This window comes from Moschus berezovskii, chromosome 8 (assembly GCF_049115385.1).
Source record: "Moschus berezovskii isolate FMDL1 chromosome 8, NW_MosBer_1.0, whole genome shotgun sequence".
Lineage (NCBI taxonomy): Eukaryota > Metazoa > Chordata > Mammalia > Artiodactyla > Moschidae > Moschus > Moschus berezovskii.
This window is the reverse complement of record NC_142467.1, coordinates 68596086-68622364: the sequence shown is the minus strand read 5'-3', so window position 1 is coordinate 68622364 and position 26279 is coordinate 68596086. Positions and strand designations below refer to the sequence as shown.

At 59.2% G+C, this 26279-nt stretch overlaps 1 protein-coding gene across 5 annotated transcripts in view; it reads right to left on the bottom strand.

Moving 5' to 3' along the window:
- SBNO2 (strawberry notch homolog 2) overlaps positions 1-25715 on the bottom strand; it is a 42490-nt gene extending 16775 nt beyond the window's left edge. The window contains exons 1-4 of one of the 5 annotated variants that reach the window (XM_055429044.2): positions 25585-25715; positions 11325-11516; positions 8422-8495; positions 7698-7806 (exon numbers count right to left, since the gene is read on the bottom strand). In XM_055429044.2, coding sequence (XP_055285019.1) covers positions 7698-7806; positions 8422-8495; positions 11325-11444 — 303 coding nt within the window. In that variant the 5' untranslated portion in view covers positions 11445-11516; positions 25585-25715. Of the gene's footprint in view, positions 1-543; positions 2922-7697; positions 7807-8421; positions 8496-11324; positions 11517-22022; positions 22202-25584 lie in introns of those variants that run through there. The other 4 variants (XM_055429043.2, XM_055429046.2, XM_055429048.2 and 1 more) reach the window with 4 other exon arrangements.
- Positions 25716-26279: the final 564 nt, after the last annotated feature.

The window sequence follows — 26279 nt, the reverse complement described above, 5'->3', positions numbered from 1 at the left end:
GGACGGAATAGGACAGCCCCAAGGCTGGACCTGGCTCTGGGTCTGCTCAGCAACCCCTCCCCGCTGGGGAAGCGACACCAGAAACGTCCTTCAGACACAGATCCAGGGGCCCTGAGGACAGACCTGGGAACAGAGGGATGGGAGGACAGGGCTCAGGGGGATGGTGAAGAGGGATGAAGGGAAGGGGGAATGGAGGGATGGGAGGACAGAAGGACAGGAAAGAACCGTTCCTACCTGTCCCATCAGAGCCCGGCTCAAGCTGTGCCCCACCCTGGCCCATGGAGCCAGTGCCGCCATGCCCGGAATGCCCCCGAGACTCCAGGTGGGGCGGCCCTGGCCCCCTGTTTCCCCCCTGCCTACCCTCCCTGGCTGTCCCCACATCCCACGTGGCTCTGCTCGGAAAACTCCAGCGGAATCACCCTGGCTGCCAAAAAAGCCGGACAGAGCCCGCCTCCCCACCCCCATCCTGGTTGTTCCCACGGGCCGGGCCCGCCCCCCCCCGCCCCCCTGCCGGCCTTGGGCGCCCGGCAAGAGCCGGATTACCTTGCCGATAGTGGCAAACTGCAGCCAGAAGCGCAGCTGGGACATGGTGATGGCCGGGTCTCTGGGAGGCGGCGGGAGCAGCTGCCTCATGACCACGGGGGCTCAGCCCGACCGGCCCTCAGCCCTCAGCCCGCGCCCGCCCGGCTGCATTTGCATGTTGGTTTAGTCACCGCCGGCGCCTACTTCCCCTAAGGCCGGCTGACTTTCAGGAAATGATGCCTGCCTGGTAAGTCAGGGCGATTACTGGCAGAGTGCAGAGAATTACTGAACGGGGCGGATTCTAGCCACAGACGGCTGTCAACAATGCCGGCCTGCCGCCACCGGCCTGAACCCTGCTGCTGCCGGCCTGTACCCTGCTGCCCTGGCGCCCTCCCCGCCCCAGCCTCAGTTTCCCCAAATCGCTGCCCCCAGAGCCCGGGCCCAACTGCGCCTGGCAGGGACCATGGCTGTCCTGGGGGTGCCCATAGCAGGAACTCAAGGAGCACAGACCCCATGCCATGAGGAGGAAACCAAGCCTGGCCCCTCCTGGGTTTGCCCTCGGTTCCTCAGCCTGCACCCTGACCTTCACTGCCTGTCCTGTCTGCCCTCGAGCTGACCCTCAGTGCCTGTCTCCCCAGGTGGCTGGGCCCAGGGCCTTTGCCCATGCTATAGCCGCCCCCCTCACTTGGAGGGCCACCCTGGCAGGGTTCTGAGATCCCACCTAGCTCCCATTCCTGCCTTGGCAAGGGGTTTCCGTCCTTCCCCCACTCCATCTCCCCCTGCGACCCATAGCCCAGCATAGAAGGAGAGATACAAACAGGGCCAGCGGCTGAGGGGCACAAAGCCATCAGGCTAGGCGCCCCATCCTGGACTATTTCTTTTGATCACCCCCATCCCAGGACAGCTCGATGCTGGCCCATAACCAGGAGAAGCAGGTGGGCCTGTAGGCCTCCCTGCACCTGCCCAGTGCCCCAGGACCCTAGCTGGCGAGACCTTGGCCCGACGCTACAGCCCCACTAAGTCTGCAGCCCACAGCTGGGGAGGAGGTCGGGGGGGGGGCACGTGGCCTGGAGGCCACTGATGAAGGCAAGGAACATGTAGAGATGGCAACCAGGAGAGGTAAGGACATATAGTCTGGCAACAGGGAAATGCAAACTGAAACCAGCAGGACACACTCCACACCCGCCTGGATGGCCAGATCCATGAAGCTGGCAGGGACCAGTGTGGGAGGATGAGGAGAAATTGGAACCCCACACGGCAGGTAGGCTGTGAAACGGGGCAGCGTCCTCAGAAAAGTCACCCCATGACCCTGTGATTCCACCGCCAGGCACCCCTGAGGGGCAACAGAGACACAGGCCCACATGGAAACCCACACCACACAGCAGCCAAAGGTGAACACAACCACATCCCTCCATCTCCGGGAGCATGACTCAGTCATGGAAAAGAGGGAAGCCCTGACACTTGCTACTCTGTGGACAGACCCCGAGACCATGATGCTCAGTGAGAGAAGCAGACAAAGAAGGACACACAGGATGTGATCGCACTGATGGGAAACGTCCAGAACAGACCGATCCACAGACACAGAGAGTGGGCTCCTGGTGGTCAGGGGCTGGGGAGTCACTGCTAATGAGGATGGGGTTTCTTTTTAGGGTAATGGAATGTTCTGGGATTACATAAAGGTGGTAGTTGTACAGCTGTGCAAATATACTTTGGAGGAATAAATTTTAAGGTGTGTAAATTCTGTCTCAGTTTTAAAAAGAACTACTAGGAGACTGACATGAAAAGAAGACCCACAAAGGACAAGCATAGACTTTTGTTACTAGATTTCAGGGGCAGGAAACTGGTCGGATTGCCAGGAGTGGGCTCACACTCTGTCCCCTGTATCTTGTTACCAGATGGCTGGTCATCCCTGTCTGGCATGGGGCTGCCCGGCTGCTGGGATGCTCTCATGTCCCCAGGACACCACTGGGCTGGGCACGTAGGGGTGGGTGAGGCCCATGATGGGACCGTCTTTGGGGAGGGGTTGCTGCAGAAGTAGTCAACTAAAATGTGGTCATGCTGGAGTAATGGCTGGTGCCCTTACAAAAGGGAAGTCTGGATGTGCACAAAGAGAAGACTGCATGAAGACGGAGGTGAGAGGGGTGTGATGGGACCACAATCCTGGGACACCTGGGGCCCAGGTGCTGTGAGAGGCAGGACAGACCCTCCCCCTAGAGGACCCTGGAGCAGGTCTTGGCCATGGAAGTGAACCAGGGGCTTCCCATGGGCAGCAACTCTGCGCTGGCGGCCAGTACCAGGAGTTGTGGGAACTGCTGGCTGGGCAGGCGGGGCCTCCCACTGTGGGAGATACACCCGCAACGCATATGATGCTGCTCCTCCCCCAACCCGCATAGGGTGCTGCCGAGAGTTTGTGAAGCACTTTCCCAAGCTGTGACCTCATCCTGTTTCCCAGAAGCCCAGCTGGCAAACGGACAGTGCCCTCATCCAAGCCCACCTGGGATGCCTGGAGGGACCCTCAGGGCACATGAGACCCTGACGACAGAGACAGAAGGGCTCAGTGCACTGCAAAGAGTCCCCCTCCCCAGGGCCTGGCAGAGATGCAAGGATCCAGGGAAGCTTGTGAGGAAGGGACAGGGTAGCACCTGCTCCCGGGGGGCTGCAGGGGGCTGGGCACTGGGGGGCAGCAGAGGAGGGCGGGGTAGTTACCCCTGCAGCCAGGACTCCAGAAAAACCAGAGTGGGGAGGACCAGAGGAGGGCCTGGAGGGGCAGGGGCAGGGAGAGTTGGCGGCACAAAGCCTGAAGAGGCGTGTCTGGAAGGCTGAACACTCCCCCTCAGCCCTGATCCTAACAAGGTTCCAGACATCCCCCTGAGGAGATTCAGTCCCATCTGGAACACATGTTCACAGCAAAGTCTGTACATGCATGTTCACACCAGCATGATTCACAGTAGTCGAAAAGCAGAAATGACCCACAAGTTCATCCACAGGATGGATAAACACAATGTGGTCCCTCTTCACAGGGGAGTATGATTCAGCCAGGAAAAAGGCTAAAGCCCTGACCCTGGCTGCCACATGGAGGGGACCTGAGAACACGATGCTCAGTGAAAGAAGCAGACACAGGAGGACACACAGGGTGTGATTCCAATGATGGGAAACGTCCAGAACAGGCCGATCCACAGACAGAGAGTGGGTTCCTGGTTGTCAGGGGCTGGAAAAGGGGTGCGGGTGACTGGTCATGGTGGTGGGGCTTCTTTTGGGGGATGGAATGTTCTGGATCTAGAGGGGATGGTTGCACAACTGTGAATGTACTAAAACTGCTGAATTGTAAGAAATGTAAATACTATTTAAATTAAAAAAATGAAGAATGAAGAAAAACCATATCCCCCAAATACATAGTACACCCCGGGCCTGGAGACCCCACAAGGGGCCCCTTGAGCTGTCAGGGGTGTAGAGGTCTGAGTGGCTTAGTGCCAACCACGGTCCACAGTGGAGGGACTCAGTGGACGCTGCCCCAGCAGGGGTCTAAGTCAATCCATCAGAAACGAGACACATTGACACAGGGCCTTGGAGTTGATGTGTTATGTTTGCGGGCCTCCCACCAGGGACTCTGACCCCTCCCAGCGTGGGGCACCCTACAGACACCTGGCTGGTCTCCTCGAAGCCTCAGCACACATATGGGGGCACACAAGTGCAGTCATGTGGGTTGCACCTGCGACGCCGGCCTTGGCTGTGTAAGCTGGTACGTGTAACACGCAGGGAAACTGGGTGAGGCAGTGACAGAAGTGGAAGTGTCAGTCACTCAGTCGTGTCCAACTCTTCACGACCCCAAGAACTACAGGCCGTCAGACTCCTCTGTCCATGGGACTTTCCAGGCAAGAATACTGGAGTGGGTTGTCATTTCCTCCTCCAGGTAATCTTCCCAAGCCAGGGATTGAACCTGGGTCTCTTGCACTGCTGGCACATTCTTTACCATCTGAGCCACAAGGTGAGGCAGGGTGCTCAGGGATTTTCTGTATCATTTTGGCCACTTTGCTGTGAATCTAAGATTTTTTTTTTTTTCTATTTTTTTGTCACATCATATGGCATGCAGGACCTTACCTCCTCGACCAAGGATGGAACCCACATCCCCTGCATTGGAAGCAAGGAGTTCTAATCTAGTGGACTGCCAGGGAAGTCCCTGTAAGGTTAAGACATTTTAAAGTTCATTGTGTTTCACAAAAACCTTCAAACATACAGAAAAAAGCATCAGGGATGAAATTTTCAGCGGACCCCTCCCTGGCTGGAACTAGGGCCCCCGGTTGTGGCGGTTCAGTGGGCGCCTGGTCTGATGGCCAGAACTGTCAAGAGACAAAGAGAGCTACCTCCAAGTGGGAGCCAGACTGACCTCTTGCCCTAGACCCCCAGAGCAAATTCCCTCGGCTGTAGATCCCTCCCAGGTAACTGGTGGATGGGGACCCCACACAGAGGCAGGCTTGACCCCACCAGGTCCTGGGCTCAAGCTGGCTGTGTGGCGCCTCCAGGAAACTGCTCCAGGCCCCAAGGGAAGGCAGGGGGAAGCTTTCTGCTTGTGGGCTGTGAGGGTCACACATCCCAGTAGTCTTTCCCTTTTCACTTTGGACAGCAGGAAACTCGGGGCTCAGGTTTAGTTACCAGGGGATGGGTTAGGGCCTGCAGGTGTACACCCATCGCATGCCCCCAGCCCAGGTCTGCACTCCCCATTCCAAAACTCCTTCTGACATACTAACAGGAGCAACCGCTTCTGGTATGTGTCATGGGCCTCGTGAGGGCTTCACATGATAATGCGGCTGTAATAAGACTACCCTGAACTCCATGGCTTACAACAGCACGTTTATTACTTTATGGTTCTAGAGGTCAGAAGTACGAGATGGGTTCATGGGACTGGTAACCTCTGGAGGCTCCAGTGGAGCACTGGCTCCCCGCTTTTCAAGCTTCTAGAGGTATTGCATCCCTGGCTCACAGCCCCTCCCTCCATCCTTACAGCCAGCAGAGCAGCATCTCCCGTCTCTATGCCTCTGACCCTCTACCTCCCTCTTATAAGGACCCTGTGATGACACTGGGACCCCAGGAGTCATCCCCATTTTAGGGGCCTTAGCTTAATCCCACCTGCAAAGTCCCCTCTGCCCATGAGGTGACATGTCCACAGGTCCCAAGACGAGGATGTCTTTGGGGCTGTCCCTGTGCCAGCCACCATGCAATGTCACTCAGTCTGAACCAGGAGCAGAGCGGACCCACCAGGCGGGAGCTGGGCTGGGAACAACCTTGAACGCCAGGCCCACTCTGGACTCTGTCCTACGTTTGGCTATAGGCACAGGGGTCCCAGGGGAGATGGAGGATGCTGACGACAGAGTCAGACCCTGGCTGCACTATGGTCTCACATCTGTGTGACCTCATGGTCGGCAATGGGGTGAGAACTCGTTTGAAGACGTTTCACTGCTTTAAAGGGAGACCTGGTCCAAGTCGCCCCCTGCATGGAAGACTGGAGGGTGAGTGGGCCGTGGCCACACTCTGTGAGCTTCTGTCGGGTGGACATGTGACCTTCAATGAGGGGCCGTTCAGGGTGCTCTTCCCCACCTGTGGCAAGAAGCGGATGCAGTGCCCCAGGGGATTCTTGGCTTGGAAGCCGTGTGAATTCTTGACAGAGTCCAGGAGGCAGTGGAAGCGGTGAGTGGGATGGGGAGTGAGGACCCTGAGCGGCCGCAGGAGCTGGGTCAGCCCACACAAGCTTCCGCTGGCCCTGGACTCGGCATGGCCCAGGCTTATCCCTCCAGTACGGGATGTCCCAGCAAGGGAACAAGTCTGGACACAGAGTCAGGCCCTGGACCCAGTGGACAAGAGGCCCATCAGCTGCCAGCCCACGGCTAGCCAATGCCCAGAGACGAGGGGCCATGGCAGATGCCCTGGGAGTGTGAACCCACCAACCTTCCTTTTCTGGTGGTCAGTGGTGTCCCCACAGACCAGTGGCCGGCAGTGGAAAGCACAAATCCTTCTATAGAGTCTGGGAGGCTTGATCCACGGGCCTCCTGTCCCCACCCCACTATCCTTGCCCTGGGGGTCTCAGGTGTCCCCAGGGGCAGGTTCTGCTTCCCAGGCCACAAGACCAGCATGTCACCTCCTGGGCAGCTATAAAGGTCACCGATGGGGCAGCTCAAATGACAGACACATCTCGCGTTTAGGGCAGGCATCCAGGGCAAGGCATGCGGGCAACGCCTCCAGGCTCTGGGATCTCCCTGCCTCCCCGGTGCCCAGGTTCTGCCTCCCTTATCACATGCTTCCCCACGCTGTGTCTCTACAGGGTCTTCTGGCAAGGTTAGGGCCACTCTAACCAGGATGACCTCAGCTCTGTCTCTATTAATTGACCCACAAAGTTCCAACAGCCAAGTAGGTTCTCATCCTGAGGTCCCAGGAGGATGCGGATTTGGGGGGATGCAGTCACCGCAGCACACACCCCCACCGCCCTGTCTAGCTCTCTGGTCGGTCCTGCTGCCCGCCGTGGGTGTAGACCAGTCAGAAAGGCCTTGGCCTGGGTCCATGCGAGTCCAGTGGGTGTGCACTGGCCTGTGTGTGCCATGGACTTCCTCAGCCTGTCACCTGGTGGGGCCCACGAGCTCCCACTTTACGTAAGGAAACCTGAGCACCTGACACCCCCACCCAAGCCGGTCCACGTGTGCTGAGTCTGCCCAGACACAGGAGCCACTTGGGGGCTGAGGATTCCAAGCTTCCAAGGGAGACGCAGCACCACACAGCCCCTGTTGCCCCTACTTCCTGCCCCTAGGTGGGGGTCACCCTGGCACTAAGGGCCCCCCAGGACGGCCCTGGGCTTCTTCCCGCAGACCCCTCTGAAGATCTCGATCAAGGGCTGCTGAGTGGAGGGAATCGCAGCATCACCTGTGAGCCCCCTGGACGAGGCATGGGGACTGTGGACCCACCAAGGTGCACGAATGGAGAAAGCACAGGTATGGGCAAAGCGCGTGTGATGCGGCCTGTGACCTGCACGCAGGTGGGAGTGACAGCGGATGGGCCCCTGGCCTCAGTGACATGACCTCTGACCCAGCGCCCCTGCTATGGAAAAGTCACATCGGCTATCCCCCCACACAAGCCCCATCCGCTGGCACTAACACCTCCAAGAGGTGCGCGGCCCAGCCAAGTTCTCCTACCTGAGGAAAATCACTGCTCTTTGGTGGGAAGCTGGGGGCGGTGGCCGCGGGGCCATAGCTGGTGTCCGTGCAGGGCTGGCCCATAATGAAGGAGGAATTCATGAACTGGCTGCAGGAAGAAAAGGAAGCTGAGCCGGTGGGAGTGTGGGACTCTGCCCACCCACCCTGCATGCAAGACAGAGGTGGGGGTCACCAGCCTGCAGGAACAATTCTGGCACCTCAGAAACTCTGCTTAGGAAGGGCCCACGTGCCCACGTCCCCAGACATGGAACCCCAGAAAAACCTTGAGGCTCTGGCTACATGTTCTTTTCATGCCCTTTGCACGGGCCATTCCTTGGCTGGATTCCAGGCCTGCTCTGCACCCGGCAAACTCCTATTTATCCTTCAAAACCCAGTTTGCCAATGCCCTTCACAGAGAAGTTGCCCTCCAGGCTCCTTTCAGCCCCGTAGTTTCTCACTGCCCACATGATGTCCCCACAGTGGGGCCCTCCCTGGCCCCCTTGTCCCCACTACTGCTGCTTGTCTCCCTGGAGGGTTCTCGTTAAGGCAGATCACAGCAGGTCAGTCTAGGGCTTGGGTCTCCACCCTCCTGATTGGACACTGAAGCCCCACTCCCCGACTGACAGCTCTGGTTCCATTTAGCCCCAGCTGTGGGATGGAGAGGCAAAGTGAAGCCCCTGTGGGTGGGGGCCCCCCAGCAGAACCCTGGGAGCTGGACACTTACTGGCTTTCGCTGGAGAAGGCTGGGTATGTTGTGGGCGAGAAGCTGTTCCACCAGGGGTAGTGCAGCATGGTGTCCTATGACAAAGCAGTGGGCGTCAGGGGAGGCGGTGGTGGGGCAGGGTCCCTGGTCCCCCACTGCCCTGGGGCAGGGTCCAGAGGGCACTGAGCCCCTCTCCCACCAGGGGCCTCCCAGCAGGTTCACTGTGCCTCCGTTTCCCCAGAGGGCCAGGGTGAACAGGAAGGTCCATAGAATGTGACCGGCTCCGAGACGGGGCACATGACCCCAACCAACCAGTCAGAGCCTTCCTTGGGATTTTATACCTGCAGCCAATGAAAGTGACACCGCCTTCAGAAGGTAGGCCTGGGGACCTGACTGGTTCCAAGATGGGTCCCTATGCAGGTTAGCCAATCAGAGCCTGCCTGGAGACAAAGAGGCTGGCCCTCCCCTGGGGAGGAGAAGGTCCTGGGAGATTAGCCAGGAGCTTCCCAGGCCTCACGTAAACTGATGAAGGAGATGACACTCCTGCTCAGGCAGTGCAGCAGATAATACAGAACTGCCAGATAAGATACAGAACAGCCAGTGAAACCCGGCCAGTGAAATTGGAATTTCAGATAAAGAAAAGATAGCTCTCAGGGCTTCCCTGGTAGCTTGGACAGTAAAGTGTTTGCCTACAATGCGGGAGATCCGGGTTTGATCCCTGGGTTGGGAAGATCCCCTGGAGAAGGAAATGGCAACCTATTCCAGTATTCATGCCTAGAAAATCCCACAGACCAAGGAGCCTGGTGGGTTACAGTCCATGGGGTCGCAAAGAGTCGGACACGACTGAGCAACTTCTCTTCAGTGTCAATACAGTGGCCCAGGCCCAGTGTGGCCTGAGGGGCCACCCCCATGTTCAGTGGCCCGAGAGGGACAGGCTGTGTAAACAGCCCAAGAGCCTGCTTTGTGGGCTCTGACTGCCCAGAGCGAAGCTCAGCCCCCATGCAGCACCTCCCTGTACTCAGGGCTCCATCTTGGCCCAAATATCTTCCCCTAGATTCCAGTATCTCAGCCCCTGCGGTCCCCATGTGCTGTCCCTGCAGAGCTTGCCTCCTGGCCCATGGCTGGCTTCTTGGGTCACCACCATGGGACATGGAAGGAGCCTACTCCCTGCAGAAGAGCCCCGTCGTCTGCAAACCTGCTCTGAGCTGGGGCTTGTTCTGACCCAGGAATTCTATTCCAGAAGCATACCCTCCAGGGACTCATCCAGGAGCCGCGAGAAAACACAGTGGCACTATTTATAGCGGTAGAAAACTAGAGTTGCCCCAAAGGCCCAACAATGGGGAAATAATTAAGCAGATGATGGGATGCTGAGGAGGAGAAATCCTAAAGGGTTATTAAGAATGACAGGCGCAGGCTCCAAGCCCACGAAATGGAGAGACATAGCATGTGAGGAAGGAACACACCTCATGCCACAAGTCAGAGAGGGCATGGGTGGGCAGAGGCTTGGAGACAGGCGAAGCCGAGGACGGCAGGGCCCCTGTGGGCATAGCTGGGTGGGCACAGGTGTGCCTGGGGGGAGGCCTGGCCTGAGGCTGTGGGGGGTCTTCAGCTGGATCTGCTTTCACTCCCTCCCCACCAAATGGTGAGGCCTGCTCGACTTGACCTGGTGCTGTACTCTGCCATGTCAGGGTGCCTCGTGGGCACAGCCGGGCACGGGGTGGTTCCTGGGTTTGTGCACGACCTACAGCCCCATCTGATGCTACACTTGGAAGTCTGGGGTGCCTCCTGACAGCTCTGGGCCCTTGACCTGGAACTCTGCCTTGCTCCAGAGGCCTAGTGCCTGGCCTCTCTGAACCCCAAGCTGAATCCTCGCTCTCCCCCTCTGCTGGCCTTTCCCTCGCATCCCAGCAGGTGTCGGGGGAGGACACGCCCGGGTGTACCTGCTGCTGCGCCCACGCCCACGCAGCCCACATCCCACTTGCTCCCTCTGCCGAGCAACTCAAGTCTCCCCACCAAGACATTCAGCTTCTTTCCTCTTCTGCAGGGAAGGAGCCCTGTTCTGCTCCAGGCAGGCCAGACTCACTGGAGTATGCCAGCCCCCTCTCTGAGCAAGGCCTCCATACCCTCTGTGATATGAGGAGGCCTGGCACCCACAGTCGTTCTATCACTTGCGGTTCTTTACTGCAGCAGTCAGAGCTCAGGGATAGCGAGTGAGCTGTCCCTCGGCAGGTGGACGCATAAACCAACCGTGGGACATGCAGACGATGGAAAGAAACGGGCTGTGAAGCCACAGAAAGACTCAGAAGAGCCCTGCACGCATGTCATTAAAGGGAAGAGGCTGGTCTAAAAACTCTACACAGTGTCCTAGTGTCCACCCTAGGACATTCTGAAAAAGGTGAGACTCTGGAGAGAGAAGGATGGGTGGGGGCAGGGGGATTTAGGGTGGTGACACTGCTCTGCAATGCTGACCAGTGGATACAGGTCACCTGACAACTGTCAAAACACACAGAACACCTAGCAATAAAAGTGAACCAAACGTCACTGGTCCTCAGAGAGTGATGCTGATGGGCACTGGCTCCTGGGCTTGGCACCCTGAGGATCCTGAGACACTAACGGAGGGGAGGGAAGTGGAAAGGGTTGTATAGGAACTTTCTGTGCAGTTTTTCCATAAACCTAAAATTGCTTCAGAAATAAAGTCTTGAAAAATAAGGAGAAAGAAATGCTGTGGCAGAGTGGATGAGCATGACTGGCCAGCAGTCCGAGCCATTGACATCTCATGGGTGGGGGCAGTCACCCAGGCCGAGCGTTCCCAAGGGCTAGCCATGGTCCTGGCATCAGAAACCTTACAGCAAACGTGTGAGGGACTCGGGGGAGGCCCATGACCCCCAGAGGGTCCTCCCCACACACCCGGGGCTGGGGCTCACCTGGACGCTGGGCCCACACAGTGGGGTCTGCAGGGGTGGTGGGCTGTACAGGACGCTGCCAGCCGGTGGGGGCTCGTGCGGAGGGAGCTCCCCGTCCATGGCAGGCTCCACTGCCAGCATCAGGGGGCTCCAGGAGCCAGGCTGCAGGGGCAGCTATCTGGGCTTCTTGCTCCGCGGTGGCGGCATCATGACCTGGGGAAAGACAGGCACATCCCAAGGTTGCCCTCCAACCCCAAAGGGTGGGAAAGGGTGCCTCTGGGGACAGTGGGCTGGGGATGGCAGGATCCCTAGGGGAACCCTCAGATGACCCCAGCCCACCTGACTACCCCACCCACGTGGGGGCTGTGCTAGGGGATCCATCAGCTGCCCCATCACTCCCTCCTAGGCAAGTGGCCGAGACCTCCAGGTTGAGGGCAGCCCCTTGGGGGTGGGGGCCCCGCTGCACTCCCACCCTTGTTCTCAGGCCCCTGAATCCTGTGAGCTCTGGGGCCACTCCCGCCACCCACAAAGAGAACCTTGAGCCCTGGGAGCCTAGCATGAGCCACAGGGACACACCCCCAGATCTGTGACTACTGTCTGAAAGAGAAGAGGTTTAGCCAACTGGCAGCTCTGAGCTGGAGGGGCCGCAGGGCCACGGGAGCCCCATCCTACTGCAGCGAGGTCAAGTGTGCCGAGGCTCTCTGGGCAGCTGGGCTGAGCCGGGAGGAGCCCCCAGACCCAGGTGGGGCTAGGTAGGGTTGCATAGGGTCCCACTGACAAGGGGGACAGACACCCAGCTGGGGAAAGCACAGGGGATGACCCAGCCCCATGTGATCTCCCCACCCCTCCATGCCCACCCGTCCATGGCCTGGGTAGGACTGACATACTGCAGGCCACATCATCAACGGAGGGTGGGAACCCCAGGCTGACTGAGTGCCCCTCAGAACAAGGCCTTGGGACGTAATCACCCAGAGAGGCAGGAAGGGGAGGCGGCTGCCACTCCCGGCCAAGCCCTGAGTGAAGAAATCCTCAGGACTTCCAGTAATCTCTGCCACACAGAGTCTTGTGCAATCCCGCGGGGGGCGGGGAGAGCTGCCTGCACCCACTCGCTGCTCGTGAGTGCCTCACCCGAGGTCCAGAGGGACAGGGGCTGCATCCAGCCCTTCAGGAAGCCTGTGGGGGCTGGGTTGCCCCGCCTCGGCTAGAGAGGCTGGCAGGATGCCAGTCCCCCGACTCCCAGCAGGACCTGGCGGCACCAGGAGGAACACATGGCTGCTCTGGGACCTGTGGCCTCAGTCAAGCAGACGGTCAAACCCACCTCCCCGTCTAAGGGTTGGATAACCTCCAAAGATTCGGGGCCCAGAGCTCCATAAGCCTCAGTCTGATCATCAGGAGAATGGGCTGTTTGGGCATAAGGCTCGTCAGGAGCGCCATGGAACCCGGAGCCTCCAAGACCCCAAGCCATTCAGTGACCACAGCCATCACAGAAACCCTCGATGCAAGTTCCTTGATTCAAGAGACTCCTCAACAGGTCTAGGTGGGGCCGATCCTATACTCACTCCCAGGTGCTTCTCAGCTCCATACCTGCAGAGGCTGGGGCTGCTCCCTTGGGAAGCACCATCCAGAGACCATGGCCGAACAGCACAGGAGGGGGACCCCTGAGCTGTCCTTGGGGTGCATGGAGCCCCAGGGACCCCCACTGGCAGCAGGCCAGGCCTGCATGGCACCCATTCTGAGTGTCTGGCCCCGCAGGCTCAGGCTCCACACCGCAACCCAGGGCATCACGTCCTTCCAGAGGAAGAGGCTGTCCCTGTGGGGAGGGCTCTCTATGCTCCATGGGGAGTCATGACTGGAGGAGGAGTTCCTGTGACGGGACCTGTCTGTCCTGTCCTACCAAGACACGTGGGGGGGCATGCCTTGGGGACCCCAGAAGTCTTCTCTGACCAAGCAGAGCATTCAGACCTAGACCTGGGGGTTTTGTGGGGAGGGGAGCAACGGGGCTGCGAGTCAAGAGGGCCTCTGGGGATCATGAACCCAAATGGGGGGAGGGGACATGGTGCCACCTGGGGATTGGCAGCACCTCACCTGCTACACAGTAACCTCGGAGCCAGCAGTCCTGCTCTCACGTGTCCACCCGGGGAGCAGAGACACACCCACAGAGCAACCTGAACACTCACATCCACAACAGCCAAAGGGTACATACAGCCCGAGTGCCCCCAGTGGATGATGGATCAACACACGCGTCCCTCCACACCTGGGACCATCCCTCAACCACAAAAAGGGGTGAAGCCCTGACACTCACTACCACGTGGAGGGACCCTGAGAACATGATGTTCAGTGAGAGACGCAGACACAGAAGGACACAAAGGGTGTGATTCTACTGACAGGAAACGTCCAGAACAGATCATCTGTGGGCGCTCCACAGACACAGAGAGTGGGTTCCTGGTTGTCAGGGGCTGAGGTGGAGCCGACACTGTGCCCACCACCATCCCCACACCCCCAGAGGCCACCCCTACAGCGTTGCCGTCCTTGGATGCCCAGACCCAAGGTTGTCTCTGGGCCCCACCATCAACTTCAGCTCACTTCACCCCGCTGCACCCTCAAACACAGTCCTCCCATCCCCTCACTTTGTGACCTCTGCTGAGCGCCCCAACCTGCCCACCCCCCGGGGTCAGGACAGCATCACCAGCTCCCAAGCTTCAGAGGCTGCACTCCCCGGGTATGAAGGAGGCCGGGCCACAGCATATGTTTGTTGAGACGTGAGCCCCATGGCACGTGTGGCAGGGGTGCTCGCAAGGTGTTCTTGGGCCGGAGCATGCACTTCACCCAGCTTTGAGTTGCAGGATTTCCTTTTGAGATCACATTTCAAATGAGTCATTGTACAACAGAAAGATCAAGGAATTGGTGGCCTGGACAAGACGATGGCGGGGCAGGGGATGGAATGTGGGAAGAGGCCAGATCTGGGGCAGCCTGATCCCCGGGACACACCCAGCTGGTGGGTGACCATGGCCACCCCACCTCTAGGCTGAGCCCACTTCACCTCGGTGCCCTAACCAGACCTCAATGTAGGGCCAGTGCCCCCAGGGTGGGCCATGTGATGCGCACTAAGGGCTCAGCCCCCCAGGCACCTTCGGAACCAGCTACCCAGACCCCTGCCTGGTGGTGCCTGGGCTCTGGTGGTCACGTGTTACCAGGAACCCCCTCTCCAGGCATCAGGGACCTGCCAGTCTCCCCCAGGCCGCAGGACAGCAGTCCCTCTGGCCACCCCGCGGCTAGAGTCTGAGCACTGGCCCTGGGATCTGGGATGGGGGAATGAGGGGGGCGCTGGTGGGGGCAGTGGCCTGGGTGGAATCAGGAGACCGGGTCTGGGATGTCTGGGGGAGGGCTGGGGTGGGGAGGCCCCTTCTTGCCCTACTGGTCAGAGACAGCCTATGGTCAGTTCCCAGCAGGGGTACCCAGAGAGTCTCCTCTGCTCCTGATAGAGCGGTCCAGCCGGGTCAGGAAGTGCTGCAGTTGGAGGGGCAGAGGGGCAGGGAAGGTCAGGCAAGAGGAAGGAGTTCTGTCCTGGGGGCACTGGCCACGCCCCGAGGTCCCATCTGGTCTGGCTGGCATAGCTTACTCTGTCAGGACCCCTGGAAGGGCACAGGCACCTGGATGGCCACCTCCGTGGGTGGGCCAAAAAGGGAGCGGGTGGGTCCCAAGGGGAGCCTCAGGGGCCCCTCCTCACTGACTGGCCAGGCCAGGCACTCAGGTGGGACACACGGCGACACAGGGCCAGCTGGTGAGCGACAGGGGTCAGGGCTATGGAGGAGGGCCCAGCGTGTGTGGGTGGAAGTGATGGGACAGGGGAGGCATGCTTGAGAGAGGGGTGACCCCCAAGCTCAGGTCCACCAGGAACAGGTCCTCTCACAAGCAGGCTTTTCACAGACAAAAGGACTTAAGATGGGGTGGTGAGGCCTATGTCTTTACAAGAGGGAAATCTGGACACAGAGACCCTGGGAGTGGCCGTGTGGCAACGGAGGCAAAGACAGGGGTGCTCTGCCCACAAGGCCAGGACACCACGGACTGTGGGCCACGCCAGGAACTGGGAGAGGAAGGAAGGACCCTCTCCTGGAGTAGGTGGAGGGAGCACCACCCCGCAACACCTTGATCTCAGACAGCTAGTCTCCAGATCTGGGAGAGTAAATCCCTGTGGTTTAAGCTGAGCCTGTGGTCAGCTGTTACAGCCACTGTGGATGTTCAGATGAAAGGCAAAAACAAACCCTAGCTGGAGGAGAACCAACCCCAGACCCAGGTAATGGAGTGATGTTTGCGGAGATGAACGTTTATGCAGAAGAGGAGACGCTAAGGCTGAGTCCTGTGGGCACCGATTCAGGGTCACCTGCACTGGCTGTGTCTGTGCCCACAGACCTGTGTGCTAGTGGGCACAGAACCACCGGACCAGGGTACTCTGAGGGCCAACTGCGGACCAAGTGCTTCTCAAAGCAGCTCCCACACCTAGAGGACCACCTCGAATCCATAAGGACCTGCCAGAGTCTCACAGCCCTCGGGAGGCCAGTCAGCACCCCCACCAGCTCCGAAGACACAGCTTAGGGGCATGGAGCCCTTCATACCCGGTCAATGGCCCAGAAGGGAAGGGGGGTGAGGACAAGGAGCTTCTTTAGTCACAGCTGGAAATGCTGAGCCTAGGTCTTGGGGCCCTGATCCCTGGTCCCCACTCTCAGGTGCGGTCCAGCTTTATCAGGAGACAGCTCACAAGACGGCGCTCCAGCTGGCCTCCCCTTGCAGCTGATAGACCTTCCAACCTGCATCTGTGTGGACAGGTTTGGAGTGGCTTCCCATGATGACAGGGCACATACATGCAGGCTTCCTCTTCTGGAAAATGTCTGCTCAGGGCTTGTGTTTATTCATGGTCTTGAAAAGGCTTTAGATACACTGAGCTTGTGGTCTCCTCTGACCCCTGGATCTTCCTCCCCTGAGAGGACATTAAGCTGAATCCTGCAGGCCTGACATCCTAGTCCTTGGACACTGATGTCCAGGGTCGGCAGGGAGAAGAGTCTATTCCTCCTGATGCTTGCTGCTTGATGACAAGAGTCTAAGGCCAGCTGGCATACCAGGTCCCTCTGCCCAGCTCTTTGGAGAGCCCAGAGACAGACAGAGGACGGTGCTCCCCACGGCTAGATCACACTAGTCCTGGGCAAGTGGTCAGACTGGTCAGCGCCCTCCTTGGGCTCCTATGGTCCAGCCTGGTGCCAAGAACATCACAAGAGACCTTATCCCAAGCCAAAGGGCACCCTTGTGCCGCAGAAGGAAGGGCCTGTGCTGGGAAGAGGGCAGACACTAAGTCGCAGCAGCAGGGGTCCCAAGACCCACAGACAGGCCTGTGTCTGCTTTTCCTGTGCAGATGAGCATCCACAAATGAAAACCCTCCCCCAGGCCTGCAGGTCAGATGTCCAAGCAAGCTCGCCAGCCCTTGGCTCTGGGTCTCCCAAGGTTGGCTCGGCGCTGACACTGCCAGCAGAGCAGAGCTCTCCAAGGGGCTGCCCCCATGGTAAGAACAGCCACAGTCGCAGCACACGGACACCCCTGAGCTCTGACCCTCTGTCCTTTTCAGCCTCATTGGAGAGAGTCCTCGGCTCGTGAGGATCCTGTGATGATGCTGGGGCCCTGGGGACCCAGGGTCACCCCATCTCAGGGCCCCTAGTTTAATCCCACCTGCGAAATCCCTTTTCACGTGAAGGGACACATCTGCAGTTCCCAGGATCAGGACAGGGGCATCTCCGAGGCCCTTACTGAGCTGACCCCAGAACACAGCTAGGACACAGCCCATGAGTGGACAGGTGGGCAGTATGATGAGGCACAGTAACACCCCAGAGGTGCCTGGAGGTGGTGAAGCTCCCGGTGGCCCCTCATGGAGCAGCCTCTTCAGGGCCACGGAGGAGCTGCAGGCTGGCGGGGCCTCCTCACTCCCCCACCAGTGCAGGAATGTGCTGGGGCATCTAGATGGGCAGGTTCTGCAAGTTGAGTGGCAGGTCTGGATCTGGTGGGGGCAGCTGCACTCCAATTCTGTCCCAGCATGGGGCGCCTTCCTCCAGGTTCCCACGGTGAAGATCACCCACCCCCAAGGATGTCCCGACAGCTCCCGACGCCCACCTGGTGGCTCACTCACTCTGAGTCCTGCCCCCCAGACAACAGGCTGAGCTCCCAAATCTGGTGAAACCCCCCCTCAAATCCCCAGTCAGCTGACATACCCGAAGCGACAACAGAAGGGCCCCCACAGGGCTATGGGTGGGTGGTAGGGAGGGGTCTCTTGCCCCACTTTGCAGCTTCCAGCGCGGAGCCACATCCCCAAGCTAGGGAAGAGTGGCCCTGGTGGCACTGATCTTTGAGGACACACCCGAATGTTCAGAATAGGAGAGGGCTCAGGGCGGAGTGCTCAGGCTTGCCCACCCACCCCCGCCCTCACTGTCACAGCTCCTGGGTCAGCATTCCCTCACTGCACCTTACCTCCAGGGCGGCCCTGGCTCCTGGCGGCTCTGGGTATCTCTGAGGGAGACACTCACCCCATCCCAGTTTGTGACTCAGAGCCACGCAGGCTCCCTGCCCCGCAATACTACTTCTCCCCACTTCGTCCTCACTTCCTGGGTCAGACTCTGACCCCAGGCTGCTGTGACTCCTGCCCACCCGGACTCCCGGGAAATGCCAGGCGCCAGCCTTCCGGGATGTGGCCCGGCAGGAAGGCCAGAGAGGCCACTTTCGGTTTCACTTGGGGACGGAGGCCAGGCTGGAGGCACCTGCCCCTCTCCGGGGCTCGGGGAAGGCTGGGCAGCGCCTGGCACGGAAGGGGTGCCTGAGGACCCAGGGAGGTGCTGGGTGACCACTGCTCCCCCACCCCACCCCCTGCAGGGGCCAAGTCAACGCCTTCCCTGAAGTGTCCCAGCACAGCCAGCCGTGGACGCCCTTTCTGCCCCGTGGACAGCATAGGGGGAGTGTAGGGCTCACCAGAGAAGGGTCACTGTAATGGGAGGGTGGAGGGGGTGGGGGTGGGGAAACGTGCCGGGTATCCCAGGCAACCGGGAGCCTACAGGAGGATCAGGGCACTACCAGCTACAGCTACCAGGGCGCCTCCTCCCACAAGGCCAGGCTTCAGGGAGGGGCTCCTGGACCTCCTACTGCCCACACCCGGCTCAGGCACCCCTGCACCAGAAGCCTACCTCCCCACAAGCCCACTTCCTGCCGGCAGCTGTCAGGGCAGAGCTGGGGCTTGGGGGAGCTCCCAGGGGAGCCTTGTTCACCCTCCAAAAAACAGGGAGACAGCACCACCTCTGCCCTCTTCATGGGGCCAGCTGACACCCCCTCACCCAAGGCCTGACCCTGCTGTCTCTTTTTTAAACCACTTTTCTGTTTTAAGGAAACACAATTTACGTGCCATACACTTCATCCATCTAAAGTGAACAGCACAGTGGCCTTCAATACATCCACAGACTTGTGCAACCACCACCTCCATCTAATTCCAGAACATTCCTTCACCCCCAAAGGAAAGCTCACTCCCATCGTAGTCTCCCCCACACCCTCCCCAGCCCCTGACAACCAGGAACCCACTCTCTGTGTCTGTGGATCTGCCTGTTCTGCACACTTCCCACCAGTGGAATCACACCCTGTGTGTCCTTCTGTGTCTGCTTCCCTCACTGAGCATCGTGTTCTCAGGGTCCACATCACCATATATAAATGACAGGCTTTAGCAGTGGGTTCCCGGGCCAGCCCAGAGCATCAGAAATCGCCCTCACCTGAGTCACCCACTTGAGGACAGGGCAGCCACACCCCCCAGCGAGGGAGGCTGGCGGCTGTCACCATGGCAGGAAGATGCAGAAAGTTGGCTCTGTCTCAGACCCGCTCAGCTGGCCCACGGGGGACTGACCTGCTAGCAGCAGGGGAGAGGGCAGTTCCAGGGGGAATAGGGGCCCACGGACACCAGGCCATATCTGGGCTGGGCAGATGGAGAGATGGTGGGCGAGCAGGGCTGGCCAGGCTTGGGCCAGAGTGACCTCGCTCCTGGCCACCCCAGGCGGCTGGCTGCAGCCGGCCCTCCCCGCGCCTGACCACGCGGCCCTTGGCTGCGGAAAAGCGGCTGGAGACGCTCCAAGCTGGCCCACTGACGGATCACACGTAGGCAAGGCACACACGCATGCACTCTCACATGTATGCATACAGGTGACACCATGCACATGTATGCACGTGGCACTCACACGTGACACACGCACACTCCAACACATACATGCACTGTTGCACATGTGTGTGTCCAGAGACATGCACTGGCACATATGTGGACCTGCCCAGGGGGCCCGTGTCCCCACTCTTCGTGTCAGCCTCTAGGTGCCCCCACTTCTCCATGACCTGACCCCACATGAGGAACAGGCAGACCCCGCCCCCGCCAGGGGCTGTGAAAGCTTCACAGGGCGGAGGCCCTGTGAGGAGGGAGGCAGCCTCTGGAGACTGGACACAGTCGCCTCTTTATTCCCAGCTGGCTTGCTCATGAGGCCAGAGCCCTCTGCTGGGTCAGCGTTTCCGGCCCAGTCCCTGTTGGTTGGCGGGGGGAGGGGGGGGGTGCTCTGAGACTTTACTAGAATCGAGCTGTGCCAGTTGGCTGGTCATGTCCCCAGTGGTGGTCCAGCCTCTGTTCCCCACCCCACCAAGGGTCGGAGTGGTCAGGCAGCTGGAGAGACCTGGTCCTGGGCTGCACACCTGAGACCAGTACTGCCCCACCCCAACTACAAAGCCAACTGCCTCCTCTGTGCCCTGCCACATGGGCTCCCCTGGAAACAAAGCCCCTCACCCCCTTATCAAAGCATAGACATCTCTCCCAAATGCACGCGCGCGCACACACACACACGGCAGATCCGGCTCCAGACAGGTGTGAGCAGACATCTGCTCAGAGGCACAGAGTTAAACAAAGGGCCCTCCCGCCCTCTGAAATGCCCGAATGCCTTCCCCTAGGTCCTCACATTGGCAGTCCCTGGGAATAGCGTCTCACACTCCCCAGGGTCTGTCCGATGCCCACCTGGGTCTCCCCGGCCCAGGTGTGTTTGGGGATCACCCATCTCAGGCCCACTCACCCAGGGCCCAAGCAGACAGCCCTGAGCAGCCATCACCCACCTCTGGGGACTCCCCCAGGAAAATACAGGGCCTTTGGAAGAAAAGGTGCAGATGGGCAGGGAGTAGCCTCCCCAGGCCGCCAGGCGGGCCCAAGTCTCAGCCCAAGGATGGGGTACACAGCCACTCCTCTGCTTGCAGCGTCCGTAACTGATGAGCTCCCCCGGCAGCCAGGTACACAGAGCCCCAGGCAAGGACACAAAATCAGGGTCAGATCCAGCTCAGGCTATCTAGCCTGGAGAAAGGGTGGGCCTGACCTCTACAGATTTCCCTGGAACCTCAGCCTCTGACAGGTGGCCCTTCTTCCCTCTGAACTCTGGGGGCCCAGCCCCACTTGCCTCGAATCTTTCCTACAGGGACAGATCTACCACACTGGCCTCTCTGGGTTGGGTCACCTGGCCTGGCAGGAGGTAGGCAGGTTCCCACCTGAAGTCTGTCCAACACCAGCCCCCCTCGTCACAGGTGCAACATTCACCACCCCTCCAACTGCCAGCAGGCTTCCTCCCAGACCGCTTCCAGACCAGATGCAAACAGAAGGGACCATACCTGGCCAGTCAGGCAGTGGACAGGCAGAAAAGAGGCCCAGGGCAGGCAGGACCAACACACTTCCCACGCTCAGTTCTCTCTCCCTTTCCAGAATGTAACAACATGATGCTAGACACTCCTGCCTGGCTATCCACGCCTCTGCTCCCAGGCAGGCTCTGGTGCTGGGAGGACACCTCACATTCCCCATCAATCCACATAGGCTACTGCTCCACAGGCCCCAGGTCTCGGCAGCCCTGGGGTGGGGGCCGCCTCTGCCCACCAGCGCTCCCCGCCCAGCTCCAGGAGACACTCCCACCCAACATGCTCTGCCTGCTCAGTTAACACCAGCAAGGGCCCCATCCCAAGGCCATGGGATCACACCCGTAAAAACTCAGGGCGGAGAAGCCAGGACAGCAGGAATCCGGGGAGAAGGGTCACTGCGGAGAAAAGGTGGGAATCTGCGAGGAGCCTGAGGTCAGGGGTCACCCAGAGAGGGAGGGGCTATAGTCACGGAGCTGGACAGTCATAAGAAGAGAAGAGTCAAGGAATGACAGGGGGGCAGCCAGGAGGAGGTCACCAAGTGCAGGAGAGCCACAGAGAAGCACGGGGTCAACGGTCACCAAAGTAAAGTCCGGGTATCACCAGGGAGCGCCAGACAGCGGGGGATCAGGGAATCAGCGAGGAGAAAGAGAGGAAAGGGTTGGGAGTCATCCTGTTTCAGGGTTCATGCCAAGGCGGGTGTCAGGCGGGGGTGACGGAGCGGCGCAAGGTCCGGGGTCGCCGAGGAGGACCGGGTTAGAGTTGACGGCGAAGGGCGGGATCAGGAGGGTCGCGGGGGAGGGCGGGATCAGGGGGTCGCCCATGAGGGCGGGGACACGCCGCCGCGCTCCCCCTGCCCGCGGCCCTGAAACCCCAGAATTCCGTAACCCCCGGCTCGCGACGCGGGCGGCCGCGAGGTGCCATGGCCTGCGCGGGCCGGTGACAGCGGCTTGGCCGGGCAGGGATGGCGGGAGCGGGCCAGGGGTGGAGCCGGGCGCGCCTCACCTCGGACCCGGGTCCGGCCGGGCGCGTAGCCCGCGGCGCCTCCGTTTCTCCGAGCTTCTCCGCGGCCACGCTCACTTCCGGGTTTCGGGCGCCATCTTGGGGGGCTCGCGCACTTCCGGTCATGCCGTGGGGGCGGGACCTCTGGCGGGCGGGGTTTGGGCGCGGGGCCTTCTCGCGGTGACCCTCCTCCCCCAGCTCCTTGAGGCCCTTCTGCCTTTGGAAGGGGCTCGAATTCTCGAGTGAGCCTCAGTTTCCTCCTCTGCAGCATGAGGAACCATGCCTACCTGCAGATCTTTGCATGTCTCTGCCCTCCCCTGGTGCACTCTGACCCTGACCTTTCAGCCCCTGGGGTTCTCGGACAGCCCAGACCTTGGCCTCGCAACCATCTGAAAGGGCCCTGGGTCCCTCTATCATGCTCCCTCTCTTGGTTGCCTCCCTACCAATAGTAGTCTGCTCATTAATCTATCTCCACTCTAGAATAGGAGTCCTGGGATCACCCGCTCCTGGAAAGGGAGCCAGGCACACGGGGTCTGATAAGCCCCAGAGGCCACCCTGAGAAAAACAGGATCCTCTCAGGCAGGGGCCTTGAGAACTGAGTGACTACCCTGCTGTCTCCTTCCCCATCAGGGCTTCCAGGGGCCTGATGCAAACAACGCTGGGATCTGCCTCATTGTCAGGCACAGCATGGGACTCAGCTGTGGCACAGGCCTGATGTGTTCCTGTGACTGGGCCTACTGGACCCCCTCAGGGTCTGGGCCTGGCAGGTCAGACAGAACCAGTGCACGAGGCATCACCCCCTCCCCAGCAGGGAATGAAGACACTGCCACCTTTTCCTGGACCCACCTCACCAGCCAGCCAGAGGCCTCCTGTACCTGGTCCAACCCCTTGAATTTAGAGGCCACCTCTTCACTTGCTTGTCTAGTCAGTGAATTCTTATGAATGCTGCTATGTGCCTGGCCTTGAGCTGGACAAGTCCAGGGCCCCCAGAGAGGACTCAGTTCTCATCCTTGCCCTCAGGAAGCCCCCAGTCTAGGGGAAACAGAGCTGGGACCAGACACTCCCATCTGCAAGATCAGGCATAGGGCCCAGTGAGGAACAAAGTCTCTGCCTAGGGCATCATGGAGGGTGGTGTTAAGAGGGTGTTGAGGCTGGGGCTTTGAAGTTCAAGTAGGAGTTTGCCAGACAGCTAAACTTAGGAAGAGCAAATTAAAAACTGTTCAAAGGCCAGATCTGGTAAGGAAGATGAGTATGTTTAAAAAATCTGTTTGCCTTGGGACATCCCTGGCAGTCCAGTGGTTAAGATTCCTTGCATCCACTGGAGGCGGTGTGGGTTCAAACCCTGGTTAGGGAACTAAGATCCCACATGCCATGGGATGTGGCAAAAAAAAGAAAAAAAAATCTGTTTGCCCTAAAAATTCAGGACCTCCTGTACCCAAACCCACAGGCACAGGGAACAGATGGGGAAACTGGGACCCAGAGAGAAGTAATATCCAGATGGAGCTTCACTTTGGCATGCGTTTTTTTTGGCAATTGAGTTGTAACCCTGACCCTGGAACTATTCTTTATAGCTAATGAGAAGAAATCCAATTGAGCAAGAGACTTAAGCTTCAAAGGATGAATAAACTGATTCACGGAGCATCTGGTGGTATGTACCAGTTTCTGCTCACACAGGACCATCAGACAATTTGCAGGGCCCAGTGACATGTGAAAACACAGGGCCCCTTGTTCAAAAAGTAGCAAGAACTTCAAGATGGGGACTGTTAAACTGAGCACAGCCCCCCAAGCTCCAGGCCTGAGTGAAGTCCCAAGTTACACACCCATGAAGCTGGCCTTGCCCCCACTGCGGCCCTTTGGGGTCTGACTAATAGTACCTGCGTTTTGCTGGTGGGGAAACTGAGGCGCAGAACTGTTCCACAGATAGCCCGGGTCACAGAGAGAGCTGCTGAGAGGCGTGAACTCGACCTCCACTACATCAACCTCAGAAAAGCACGAGATCTTTATGTGTAACTTTGCCTGAAATGGGGGCAGTTTGCCCAAGCCGGGGTGGGTCCAGCCATCTCAGCATGGAGGAAACTGCCAAGTCTGGGGATGTCTAGGGAATTAGTCAGATTTGGGGATTTCCAGGGAATCGCGAAAGGCAGCCTGGGAGACCAGAATGGATGCTGCTCTGGAGCTCAAAACCTGGCCCTAGGTGCTCTGTGACCCCCAGAAAGTGACTTAACCTCTCTGTGCCTCCATTTCCCACAGATAATAGTGGCTATTATTTTTCAGACAGCTAAATGAACAGTGCCTAGTTTTAAGACGTTATGTTTCCAGGTGAACATCTGGATCATGGGCTCACCTAAGTGACCCCATATCAATTGTTAGAAGTGACCAAGGCTTTTCATCTGGTGGGGACAGGCTCACAGAAGACCACGGGTCTGCTAGTGGAGTTCTGTTTAAGGTCAAAAAGCGTCCTCTTCAACTCCTCCCTCTGACTCTTCCCCATGGAGGGGCACCTGACTGTCCCCCAGACACTTTGACCAGGCTCAAGGAAGTAGGGTCGCCATATAAAATGCAGGACACAAAGTTAAGTGTGAATTTCAGGTACAGGAAGAATAATTTTTCGTGCCAGTATAGCCCAGGCAACGTTTGGGCTATATTTATACCAAAGAACTAGCCTCGATGTATCTGAAATTCACATCTAACTTGGATGGAAGTCCTGTGTTTTTATTGGTGAAATTCAGCCACTCAACGTGGGAAGTGCCACGGACAGAAATGGGACCCAGAAGAAGCCCTGGCGAGCGGCTCCCTCTCGCGGAGCCTCGGCGTTCCCGCCTGCTAAATGGGCGAGATGTTAGCACCAAACACACAAGCGAGTTCCCCATGCGGATCATTATTTCAAAAGAGCAGAAAACTTCACGCGGATGGAGGTCAGATCACTGGGGGCTTCCTTTTGAGCCAGGTGATTCTCGGCCTAAGTCAGGAGTACCCCACCAGCCTCGGTTTCCCTCCCGGGAAGGACCCCGGGGCTAGGCCCGCCCATGGAGGAGGAGCCGGGTGATGGGCAGGTGAGGCGGGGCAGTGGACCCGGCCCGGGGTCAGGGGCAAGGACTCGCCACTTCCTGTTTCTCCACATTCTGGAAAGCCCCGGCGTTCCCGGGCCGCGCAGCGCCTCCTCCCTCCCCGCTCCTCCGGGCCCGGGTCCCTCACCACTTCTCCTTTCTGCACCCGCTTCCCCCCAGCCCACTGGTCAGTTCCCGGCTCCCTCTCCCCTCCTCTCCCCGCCTCCCCTCCTTTTCCCATTTCTTCTCCGGCTCTCCTCTTTTCTTTCCTCCTGAGCCCCAATCGGCGCCTCCAGGGTGCTAAACAGAAAACCGAGGCAGCAAGGTCCCACGAGCCATGTCTGTGTCCCCCGGCCTCCGGTCACTTTCCGTCTTTCCTCCCCCCTCCCCCTGGTGTCTGTCTCGCTGTCCCCTTGTTCCTCGGTTCGTCCCAACGTCTGTCCCCGGCTCCAGCAGTCCTCCCTCACACACGGAGCCGACTCCGCCCTGTCCAGCCACCACGCCCCCTCTGTGCCCACCTGACACTTGCCCCGAGGCGTCCTCAGTCGCCGGCGCCGGCTGGCGGTTTCCAGGGCCCTACAGCTCCCTCCCGCCGGGTCTGACCGGGAGCTGGATCCTGCCAGGCTCAGCTAGGCAGCCTCTGAGCCGGGGCCACTTCTGGGAACAGCAAACCTGTCCAACAGGTTTGAGATCCGCCCCAGACAGGGCTTCCCACCTCTCAGCTGGGCCGGGGACACCAGGGCTGCAGGGGTTAAATGTGACACCTGACTAATACCCCCCAACCCCAGGCTGGGTCCTGGCTGGGCCCTGAGGTTGGAGAGCAGGTGGGAGGAGAAGATCAGCAGTTCACCCACCAAGCCCACAGGGGAAGAAGTGGAGGGGGAGGGCTGGCATGTGCCAAGGCCCCAAGGAACACTTAGGGAGGGCCAGGCAGTGAGGCTGGGAAGAGGGAGGGGGTATTGTTACCAAACCAACAGAAAGCTAGGGCGAGGCCTTTATCCTGGAGCACTAGGGAGCCACTGAAGATTCTGAAGCAATGGTGTGGTCTGGTCAGGGTGGGGCTGGAGGTCACCTGATCTGCCACATATGCTGGACAGGGGGCCACATCTGTGAATTTCATCTGGTGGAAAGACGGAGGCTGGAGGAGGTGGAGCTGTTGCCCCAATACCAAAGAGCCAAAGTTTGTATTATTTATTTTTGGCTGCATCGAGTC